Below are 12787 nucleotides of genomic sequence, written 5' to 3' on the forward strand. Positions count from 1 at the left end.
TTAGATTTTAAAGGGCTGAGTTGTGTGTAATATAAATTATGTCCACATAGTCTAAAGCTACTATTTCCTACATTTACACTGTAAAGCAGTTAAATCGAACATCCCTTGTTCTCCAATGCCTTACATTTGATGCCTTCCTGACTCACCAAGCATCTGTGTGAATTTTCTTTTTTTTTTTTTTTTGTCGGTCGTGGGGCTTGAACTCTGGGCTTGGGTGCTGTCTCTGTGCTCTCCAGCTCAAGTCAAGTACTCTACCACTTGAGCCACAGTGCCACTTCTGGTTTTCTAGTGGTTTTTATTGGAGATAAGAGGCTCATGGACTTTCCTGCCTGTGCTGGCTTTGAACCACTATGCTCAGATCTCAGCCTCCTGAGTAGCTAGGATTACAGGCATGAGCCACTGGCGCCCGGCTTGTATGAATTTTCTTACATAGACCCCAGTATCTGAATATGTACTTTATTCCAAATACATCCTTTTTATCTCTGTTCCTATGTGAAGTGATATTTCCAATCTCCAGTATACATGTTCTCTAGCTCCAAAATGGTATTTACCATGTTTTACTGTAATTAGATCCTAAAATTCTAACCTATGGACTAAGCATATCTTTTTCCCCTCTCTTTCTCTCTCTTGGCTTCGTGTTTCTAAAGACAAAGACAGGGGTTTGCTTGCTACAGGATGGTAATCAGGAACCGTTCAAAGTCCGGCTGCACCTAGCCAGAGATCTTCTGATTCTTCAGGAGCAGGATGTGATATGCGTGTCTGGTGAGCCTTTCTATTCTGGTGTAAGTAGCTCTTCCTTCTGTTGACACTTTGATTTGTTTTTGTCTGTTGCTAATGACAATACTTATTCCCAGCCAGGCTATGATGGTTTATGTCTTTAGCCCTAGCTACACAGGAGGCTGAAATCTTAGAATCACAGTTCAAAACATCCTAAGCAACAAAGTCCATGAGACTCTTATCTCCAGTTAATCAGGAAAAGGCAGGAAGTGGAGCTGTGGCTCAGTGGTAAAATATCATCAGCTTTGAGTTTAAAAATAAAACAGTGAGGAGACATTGTCCAGAGTTCCAGCTTTGTTAGCAGTGCACATGCGTGCGTGATCACACACACACACACACACACACACACACACACACACACACACACACACACACACACACACACACACACACACACACACACACACACACACACACACACACACACACACACACTGATGCTTATTTCCAGAAAACTGAAAAGGTATTTTTTCATTCATTTTATCACATTGCTAAGTTAGCTGGATATTCTTGTGAGGACCTTTCTGGGTCAAAGCATAATCTTTACAGCCTTTTGTCCCTTGGTGTCTACTGAGTCCTCTCTCTGTATTTTATAATCATGATGTAGTGTACCTTGACTTCTCCACAGCGCCAAAAGGAACTGTGCATGGTGGGGTCCCTAGGTCTGGTCCTATCTTGCACCAGCTTGAACTATTAGTGGAAATGCTAAGACAGAGCCCATGTCCCAATGTGAGCAAGACAGGAGGCTTTAGGTCCTGGTTGCTTAAACTCAGATGATGCTTTCTCCCGAGGTTAGCCCTGAGGTGTGATAGAATGGTCTTTGTGTGCTTAGCAATTCTTTAGCTGTTTAAATGATATATCTTGATGCTGTTAATCATCAAATCATTTTCCAAAAGCAATTGGTGTGCTTGATGGTACCAAAGCACAACAGTGGAAGAACGTCCTTAAAGAACAGATTTTATTTGGTAAGAAGATGTAGAACAACACAAGGCAAGTTCTAGAGTATCATTCATGTTGTCATACCATTAAAAAGACCATTGTAACAGAATAGACAAAATATGATCTCTGGAGAAAATGGCAAGAAGTATCCACCTCTCTGCTCCATGGTTTCCCAGAAAACTGCAACTACTTAGCATGAAGATTTAATTTGCGCCTTCCTAACAGACTTCCCTGGGAGAGTTTGGCTGGTGTTGAATAATGCTGAACTGGAGTTTTCACATCACTACTTACTAACACCTTATGGGAGTCACACAAAGTCCTAAATCAATAGGCCTTTGCTAACAAAAGGTAATGGACATTTTGCAGACTGTTAACTATTCTGTTGTCACAGACCATTTAAATCATTCTGAATCATGGACTTAAATGTCAGGGCTGATTAAACTTTTCCCATGGGGTTGTCCTTTTTTCCCCTTGCTAAATAACACAAAGATGGTCTATTTCTTCTTTTCTTTTCTTTTCCTTTTTTTCAGGGAAGAGAAATGAGTCACAGAATATTCTGAAATGAATATATCATATTTTTAAATTAATTTAATTTTGTTGTAAAGGTGATGAACAGAGGGGTTACAGTTACATAAATAAGGTAATGAGTACATTTCTTGTTACCCTCTCCCTTGTTTTCTCCCATTTTTCCCTCATCCCACGATTCCTCTCCTCCAAGTTGTAAAGTTCATTTCTAAGATAGTGTCTTGTGAATATTGCTGTTCACCCTTTGTCCTTTTTCTCACCATTTTGTGATTCTTCTTTCCTTCACCAAATCAGATAAACATATATACAAAAAAATAAAAAAAAAATCAGTGACAGCAGGGAATTAACCAAAGGGGAAAAATGAATGAAAAAATAAAGAACTTCACACAGTACATTAAAAAACAAAACAAAAAATCTTATTGGCGTATATTGGAGTTCATTTCGGTTATTGTCATTTCATATAGTAATATGTACATTGTTAATGAGTTATTGTGATCCTCAACTAGGACTATCGTAGATATATACTAAACCACATTGATATTCTACTTTACCCCAGTTAGAATTGTCATTATCAAGACAATAAATAATGGTAGACACTAGCAGGGATGTGATCAAAAGGGAACAGTACTGCACTCTTGGTAGGAATGTAAACTGGTTCACCCACTCTGGAAATCAGTGTCGAGGTTCCTCAAAAGACTAAACACAGAGCCCCCCTATGACCCAGCAATTCTACTCCTGGGCATTTATCCAACTGATCACAAACAAGGCCACACTAAAGTTACAAGCACAACTATGTTCATTGCAGCATTATTTACCATAGTTAAGATATGAAACCAACCCAGATGCCCTCAATAGATGAATAAATTAAGAAAATGTGGTATATATACACAGTGGAATTCAATGCTTCTATCAGAAAGAATGACATCACCCCATTTGTAAGGAAATGGAAAGACTTGGAAAAAATCATGTTTAGTGAAGTAAGCCAGACCTTTAAAAACATAGGCTCCATGGTTTCCCTCATTCATGATAATTGGAATGCATATTTTAGTACCCAAGTCCTAGATCAGCAGTGTAAAACTGATGAAATTCCAGATTTAACAATAATGGTTGGTTTTCAAATTTTCAGTTAACACAGGGACCTTCCCCCTTCTCTCAAAGAAAGTACTATGTGTGTAAATGAGGCTTAGTATGTTCAGAAGAGCTCCACATTATAGAGAAACTTAGCATGGTAATGTCAAAGGAGGCAAAAATATATAACAAAAAGCACCAAGTGCTTGTAACAGCACTTTCAGCAAACTATAAATAAAGTTTAGCTGATGATGAGTATGCAAGGAATGATTCCCACTGACTATAGTACTCACTGAACATTCTCTCTGCAGTTGGAACAAGCTGCAGGTATTCATGTGCCTCCCTGGATATCACAGCTGACACAGTATGTCAGGAAATTGATACAAATAACATAATAATTATAAAGGAAGAGGTATTCATCAATTTCATTATTTCAGACAGAGAAAAATCCTAAGAAATCCACAAAACGTAGAGAAAGGTTGCTGGAAATAAGGACAACATACCAAATTAAATATATTCCCATTAAAAAATGACAAGCCATGAAAAAGTATAACAAAAAAGAAATTATACCAGGTGCTGGTGGCTTATGTCTGTAATTCAAGTTGAGACTTGAGAATCTTGGCTCAGAGCCAGATGGAGCAGACAAATCCTTGAGACTCTTCTATCCAATTAACCACTAAAAAACCAGAACTGGAGGCATCACTTAAGTGGTAAAGTGCTAGACATGAGGAAAAAAAGCCAAGTGAGACTATAAGACCCTGAGTTCAAGACCCAACACTGCAAAGAAAAAGAAAAAAGGGAAATAGAAAAATATTTTACAATATGTCAAGATGTGTTAGGAATAAGTTTATTTAGGAATAATATTTTGGGGGAATAAATTTAATAAAGAATATATGTGCTACATTGCCTGAATACTGCAAAGACACTGGTGACAAAAATAAAATAAACAACTTAAATGGATAAATACAACATGTTCATGCATTAAAGATTAAATATTAGTAAAATAATACCTTCCCAGATACTTCTAACTAGTCAAAACTTCAATGAGTTTTATGGCTATATCCAAAATAGATTTTAAATTTTCCTTGAAAATATGAAAATTGAATATTGTTAAAATCATCTTGAATAAAGAGAAATGACTGTAGCATTTATACTTCCTGATTTTAGAACTCACTGTAAAATTCCAATGATAACTGCAATGTGATATTGTCATAAATGAAGATGTATAGATCTGTACAAAGTTCTGCATAGTTAAGAGATAGAACTGTTCTTACCTGGCCAACAGAGTTCCTTCATTATGATAAGGTACATATAACATAAAATGTACTATTTTTACCATTTGAGTGCAGATTGGTTGCAGAATATAGTCATGTTGTAGCGTAGCCAGCCCCAGTATCTCTGTCAAGACTTTTAATCTAACTTACTAGGAAACATTGTGCTTATAAACCAATAGTTCCCTTCTTCTCCTACCTCTAAGATCCTGGTTACCACTTACACACTTTGTTTTATGCAAGTGAAGCCACACAGCATTTGGCCTTTATATCTTGCTTATTTGACTTACAGGAATGTCTTCAAGATAAACCCATATTGAAAAAAAGATCAGAATTCTATTTTTTGAAATAGAAAATGTACCTCCCTCATTTTTCCCACTTTTCCTCCCCTAAGTCTTACCAATTGTACAGACGGTTCCAACATATTGTCTTCTGACTGTTGCTGTTGAATTGGTTCCCGCTTTGTATCACCGTTCTGTTGTTCCCCTTCCCTTCCCTATACAGATAATTGTATATACAATACCCATGGTACCAAATAAAATGCAGTGACAAGGGATAAACCATAGGGGAAAATACAAAAGAAACAAGAAATCACATAGTACGTTAAAAACAACAAAGAAAAACATCTTGTGTCCATGTCTTGAAGTTCATTTCACTTAGCATCATCTAATATGGTCATATGTACATAGCTATTGAGTGATTCAGTTCATCTGTTAGGATTATCCTAGACATATACTAATTATTACAAATGAGGGAAACCATGGGTACCTATGTTTCTTTGGGTCTGGCTTACTTCACTTAATATGATTTTTCCAAGTCTTTACCTTACAAATGGGGTGGTACCATTCTTCCTGATGGAAGCATAGAATTACTATATATATAATTTTCTTGATCCATTCATCTACTGAGGGGCATCTGGGTTGGTTCCATATCTTAGCTATGATAAATAATTCTACTGCTACAATGAGCATGGTTGTGCTTGTACCTTTAGTATGGCCTTATTTGTGGTCATTTGGGTAAATGCCCAGAAGTGGGATTGCTGGGTCATATGGAGCTCTATGTTTAGCCTTTTGAGGAAACTCTATAATGTTTTCCAAAGACCTTGAAGTAAAAGCAGACACCCTGGAAACATTACAGGGAGGAGTAATAGAAACTCTAAGGCTCCTTGGCATGGGCGGTAATTTTCTCATTAAAGACCCAGAAACACAACACTCAAAGAAAGGTTGAACAAATGGGATTGAATTAAATTGCAGAGCTTCTGCTTGTCAAGGGACATAGTTAGCAAGATCAGTAGAAAGCCCACAGTTTGTGAGAAGATATTCATTAGCCACGCAACAGAGAAGGGTCTCATATCTAAAATATACTTAGAACTCAAAAAAAATTAAATACCCCCAAAATAAATCCTCAAAGAAACAACCATCCCATTAATAAAGTTTGCTAAAGTCTTAAAGAGAGACTTCTCTGAAGAGGAAATAAGAATGGTCAATAGACACATGAAGAAATGCTGAACATCTCTGGTCATAAAAGAAATGCAAATCCTAACAACATTCAACTTCTACCCCACCCCATTATCAACTAATCTAATAACAAGAGATCCTGGCAGGGTTGTAGCCAAAAGGGACACTGCTACACAGTTTATTGGAGTGTAAACTCATTTACCCACTCTGGAAAGCAGAACCTTATTCTTTTTAAGACAAAATAATTTATATGTATACATATATACATATTCATACATACATATTTACACAGACACACACATCTATCTATCTATCTATCTATCTATCTATCTATCTATCTATCTATCTATCTATCTATCTAATTTTTCCTTTTGCCAAGCAATAGATTTTTGCTTGCTTTGACCTTTTAGCTCTTACTCAAAATGCTACCATAGGCAGGTAATGAGCAGTCACACCTGTAATCTAGTCTACTTAATAGATACCAAAGTCCAAAGCCAGCCCTCACAGAAAAATCTGTGAAACTCTCTCTTCCCCAATTAACCAGGAAAAGCTGGCAGAGGAGGTGTGGCTCAAGTGCTTTGTGTATGTGTGTGTGTGTGTGTATGTGTGTGTGTGTGTGTGTGTGTGTGGAGTGTGCATGCACACACACATCTAGATACTGTCCTTGAGAACTTGCCTTCAAGGCTGTTGCTCTACCACTTGAGACACAACTATGTTTCCAGATTTTTGGTAGATAATTGGCAATAGATATCTGACTGACTTTCCTGCCCAGGCTCACTTCAAATCTCAACCTTTGAGTACTAGGATTATAGACATGAGCCACTGGTACCCAGATACCAAGTGAATGATCAAGTGCACTTTTCCTCTTTTCTATCCTGCAACAGAGTATTTAGCTGCAAGTGCTTCTTGAAACTTCATCCTATATATGAACCCTTTGGATTTCATCTGGGGGAAGTCAATTTGTGAAAGACTAAATTTTAACCTACTGCACCCTCAAACTGCCATGGGTTTTCTGGCCAAGACTTGTTTGATTTTAAACATACTACTAGTAGTATGTTCAAGGAACAGCTGCCCTAGGCATATATCAGTTGAGTTCAACTTTGTTCTATAAAGCTCTTAGTACAAACTAGAATTTAACTCATTTTTGGAAACACAGAACAGAAACGTATGCTGAACTTCTCTGGTCATAAAAGAAATGCAAATCAAAACAACATTGAGATTCCACCTTACCCCAGTTAGAATGGCTATAATCAAGAAATCTAATAATAGATTCTGGAGGAGATGTGGCCAAAAGGGAATCCTACTTCATTGTTGGTGGGAGAGTAAACTTATTCAAGCACTCTGGAAAGCAGTATTGAGGTTTCTCAAAAGACTACAGTTAGTGCTCCCCTATGACCCAGCAATCTTACTTTTGGGCATTTATCCAAACAATGACATACTAAGGCTACCAGCACAACTATATTCATCACAGCATTATTTATCTTAGCTAAGATATGGAACCAACCCAATGTGGCATGTATGTATGTATGTATGTATGTGTATATGTATGTATGTATGTTTACATATATATATATATATATATATATATATACTATTTTTCCACCAGAAAGGATGATACTACCCCATTTGTTAGGAAATGGAAAGACTTGGAAAAACATATTAAGTGAAGTAAGTCAGACCCAAAGAAACATAGGTCCCATGTTTTCCCTTATTTGCATTAATTACTATACATTTAGGGTGATCTTATCAGATGAGCAGAAAAGCTCAATAGCTATGTACATATTACCATATAAAGATATGGACACAAGATATTTTTCTTTGTTGTTGTTTTTAATATACTATGTGATTTTTTTTGTTTCTTTTGTATGTTCTTTCCTCCATGGCATATCCCCTATTATCACAGTATTTGGTTTGTTACCCTGGGTATTGTATATATGTTTATCTGAATTAGGGAAGAAAGAGAACAACAGAATGATGAAACATAGGACAAGGGGGAACCAATGCAACAGCGACATACACAAGACAATATGTTGGAAATGATCTGTACAACTTCAGAGGGGGGATAGAGGGGGAAGGAAAGTAGGAGAAAAATGAGGGAAGGGGTAACATTTTACAGAAAATGTACTTACTACCTTACTTATGTAACTCTAACCCGCCCCCATACATCACCTTGACAATAAAAAATGAAATTAAAAAACTGAAAACGTATACTAAGAGTGTGATGTGTTATCTATAAAAGGAAAAGACACAAATAGGGATAGTACAGGGATCCTGGTAAATCAGGGAACCACATAATGAGTGCAGCTATCTCAGGAGTCAACACAGAGTCACTGCAGTCTGAGGACCTTTACTAGCAGAAGGTGTAGAGCTGAAGGAGTTCATCTTTGGGATGCCTTTAGAGAACTCATAAAGAAGAACACCATTAACCTCCATTAGACAAGAGCTTAACCCTGCTGAGCACTCGCAGCCTGGGGAGACAGGGGTGCCTGTGAGTTTAGAACAGATATCAGGCACACTGAGTGGCAGTAAAGGGGTAGAACTTTGCCTGTTTGGCACATCTGACACTTTAGTGATATGCATGACATTCTTCCAACATAAGTCACTTGGAAAATTGTATGAATATTTTTGTTTATCTAGAGTCTAAGCTGAATTATCCCAAACATTTACTTGGACTTAAGTATCATTTTCTTAAAAGCCAAATTATTTTATGCTACTTTACAGGATGATTCTGTGGTTTATTCAGTGTTAATCCCACTTAAGTTTTACAATGAGTTCATATAGAATTTTCTTTCTCTGTGATAATTTGAAGGTAATAGCAGAATATAGCATTATCATTCATGATATTTCAGCCCTGAGAGTAGGTGACTTCTGACCAAAATGACCTTTCGTCATTGTCTTAAAGTGTCAATTAACATAAAGAAAGTTATCACCACTTTTGATGCTCAGAAATCAGAACTTTTTCTTTGTTGTTGTTGTCGGTCCTGGGGCTTGAACTCTGGGTTCCCTCAGCTCTTCAGCTCAAGGCTAGTAGTCTACCACTTGAACCACAGCACCATTTCCGGATTTTTCTCCTTATGTGGTGATGAAGAATCGAACCCAGGGCCTCATGCATGGGAGGCAAGCACTCTACCACTAAGCCACCTTCTCAGCCCCTCTGTTGTTCTTATAAACAATTTAACACTCTAAATCAGCGATGTCAGTGGCTATCCTAGTGGTATTATCTCCTTCAATGTACCTGAAAAAGGATTCAATTTACCCTATGCTATTTTTAAATATTGACAAGAGTACTTTTAGAAGGTCAATGGGGATAATTTCAATGACTATGAATTTCACCAGGGAGACACCATCTCAAAAGAACTGCTAGTAAAAGATAAGAATATCTTGGATATTAAATTCCAATCATGACAGAACTAACAGATAGACAGTACACAGTAATGAATCCCTCAGCAGAATTCTCCTGAGCATTAGACTGAAGTAGCACACAACTCCCTCCAGTCTCTTACAGGAGAAAGTGTGCAATTAGTGTCCCACCAGTAAAATTGTAATTTCCTGAAGGCAACATTAACAGAAGGTGCTATCTAATTTTAAACTGGGGGTCTATTCGCCCTCTCATAAGTGTGACAGGAGAGTATTTTCTTTTTCCACATCCCAGAGCCATTATTGAAATCCATCAGTACAGAGGTTAGAGTCTGTGCACATGCATGTAAACACACACTCACACACACAATTCTTTAAAATCTCACATCCTAATGATTACTCTTAAACTTGAAGTTTGTTTGTTTGTTTGTTTTGTTGGTCATGGGGCTTGAAATCTGGGCCTAGGCTCTATCCCTCAGCTCTTCAGCTTAAGGCTAGCACTCTACCATTAAGCCACAGTTCCACTTCCAGTTTTCTGGTGGTTTATTGGAGATGAGAGACTCACAGACTTTCTTGACTGGGCTGGGTTTGAACTGCAATCCTCAGTTCTCAGCCTCCTGAGTAGCTAAGATTATAGGCATGAGCCACCAGCTCCTAGTTTATTTAATTTTGTTACTTGAAAAAGTTTTATTCTCAAGAGGCTAAGAGCTTTGGATCACAGTTTGATTTAAGCCTGGGCAGACCAATCTATAGACAATTTTCCCCAAAATGGGTACCAAGAAACCCAAACTGGAGACTTAGCTCAATGGTAGAGAATTAGCCCAGAGTGGAGAAAACTGGGTGAGAATGAGAGGCCCTAAATTCATACACCAAAAATAAAATAATTGACAAATAATGATTGAAGTATATGTGCTATTTAAGATAGGAACTTGTTCTGAGAAATATGATTCAGAATAATTTTTCATTGTGTGTATGTCATGGAAGTACTCAAGCAAACTAAGGGAGTAACAACCTCGTTATACCATCAAATCTGCTACATCCTATACCAAAGAACCCTCTACTTATGTGTGGTCTGTCATGGACAGAAATATTGTTGCCTGGCACATAACACATGAAACTTGCACAATCAGACTATTAGATATACACATACAGTATGTGCTTTTTGACTGCATGTCTACATTTCCATTTTTTCCCAGCCACTGGAAATCACTATGCTACTCCTTATTGTTGTGAGATCCATGTTTTTAGACTGAGATCTTACAATATTTGCTTTTCTGTATCTAGCTTTTTTAGTAAAGCATAATTCCCCTAAGCTTACCAATGCAGTTAGAAGTGCAGAAATGGCTGTGATTCTTTCCATTTAATAATGAATAATATGCTGTTTTAATATATATCATATGTAAAATCACATATAAATCATATATTATCACATTTTTAGCCACTTATCCATTGTGGTCTCTTACTTGTAACATATAAACTTTGATTTTTAAGTATGAAATCTGTTTGAGGTCAAGTGGTCACTGGGAAGTCAAGTTGGTAAGAAAACTCCCAGCTTCCTCCCTTTAAAAATAAGTGTTTATACTTAGTTTTATCCACAAATATACAGAAATGTGTTATATTTCTGATTTTTTGTTTTTTATTGTGAAAATACTGTACAGTTACATGAGCAAGGTAATGAATACATTTTTTTGTTTGTTTTTGGGTCTAGTCGTGGGGCTTGAACTCTGGGCCTGGGCGCTGTCCATCAACTCTTCAGCTAAAGGCAAGCGCTCTACCGCTTGAGTCACTGCACCACTTCTGGTTTTCTAGTGGTTTATTGGAAATAAGAGTCTCACAGACTTTCCTGCCCAGGCTGGCTTTGAACCGCGACCCTCAGATTTCAGCTTCCTGAGTAGTTTGGATTACAGGCGTGAGCCACCAGCGCCTAGCATGAATACATTTCTTATCAAGCATTGTTGCCTCCTCCTTTGTTTTTCCCCTATCATCCCTTCCCTCCCATCTCCACAATTTTTTTTTATTGTGAAAATACCATACAGAGTGGTTACAATTAACATGGGCAAGGTAATGAGTACATTTCTTATCAAGAATTGTTGCCTCCTCCTTTGTTTCCCCTTCCCATCTCTCCCCATCTCCCGTCCCCCTTCCCCCCACCCCCCACCCCCCACCCCCTCCCGGCCAGAGTCGTAAAGTTCATTTTTCGACATAACATCTTGTACATCTCATTGTTGCAGTGGGTCCACCTGTATCCCTATTTAAATAATTGGTTTTTTTCCCTTCCCCTCCACAAATTATACCAACATCAAATACAGTGAAAACAAGGGTGGGGGAGGGACATACAAAGCAACAAAGAAATAATCTTATAAATATGTTAGAAACAATAGCAAGAAAGAAAAACAAATTTGAATCCTTATCTTGGGATTCATTTCGCCTAACTCCACAATTTTTTGACAATTTTGGGAGGTACCCATAAAATGTGATGAAAATGAGATTAAGAAACAAGAGCTTATACAAATCAAATTAAAAAATAGTTATAGGTAGGCAGCAACTATTTAGAGAGCTGTGATTTTATAGTAGAAAGGAATAAAATGTCTTGGTATTAGAACCTAGAGTTCTTTGCTGTTAGGTTTCTAAGTTAATCAAAGAATCTTTCTGTTCTGTTCCTTACCCAAGGATTCATTTTACAATAAGCATCAGCATCAAGGTCCTTCCTAGGGCCTAGTTTCTTGGAGACTCAATTCTGGCTACTCTCTCTATTTTTTTTAATTTCTTCCCTGAGAGCATTGTCTGTAGCTACTGTGGTGGCCCTAGTGGGCCATGATAGCACTGATCTGATCTGTTAACGCTGCTGCTACGGAAATGGCTGCAGTGATGAGGGGAGAGATTCTGCTTCCACATGGGGAATGCTGTAGGAGATTTAGGGCTGGGTCTTGAAGCATCTTTCCAATGAAAACAATGTGAATGATAAATACAAGAGCAAAATGGCATTGATGGAAGTAGGTTGTAAAACAGAGCTAATATTTAGTGAATTATTACATATGAATGGCATAATCTACCTATTGTGCGCTATAAATTTTACTTTATCTTTAAAATAATTTGAATGTGAGAATTTTTGACTTTCATTTCATGTTCAGGGCAAGACATTATTTTTAAGCATTTTGCTTCACAAATCATTTCCCTTATTTTAGAGAAGTATCCAAACAATGTCAAAATGTGTAACTTGAACACATGCACAATTACTAAAATGCAAGTATATAACAATAATACAAATGTATGTTTTTCCGATCCAAAAACCTGAATAGACAGAATAATAAGCTAGCATAGTATTAACCTAATTGATTTTCTAATAATCCTGTCATGGTTTTCATAGTTTGGACATATATATTACAAATTATG

At 37.2% G+C, this 12787-nt stretch overlaps 1 protein-coding gene across 6 annotated transcripts in view; it reads left to right on the top strand.

Annotated features, from left to right (window-relative positions):
- Sntg1 (syntrophin gamma 1) overlaps nucleotides 1–12787 on the top strand; it is an 807695-nt gene that overhangs the window by 501405 nt on the left and 293503 nt on the right. For all 6 annotated transcript variants that reach the window (XM_069990696.1, XM_069990699.1, XM_069990700.1 and 3 more), the window contains one exon: nucleotides 648–782. In XM_069990696.1, coding sequence (XP_069846797.1) covers nucleotides 648–782 — 135 coding nt within the window. The remainder of the gene's footprint in view (nucleotides 1–647; nucleotides 783–12787) is intronic.

The sequence above is a fragment of the Dipodomys merriami genome, unplaced genomic scaffold (assembly GCF_024711535.1).
Source record: "Dipodomys merriami isolate MVZ:Mamm:240054 unplaced genomic scaffold, mDipMer1.0.p SCAF_4, whole genome shotgun sequence".
Lineage (NCBI taxonomy): Eukaryota > Metazoa > Chordata > Mammalia > Rodentia > Heteromyidae > Dipodomys > Dipodomys merriami.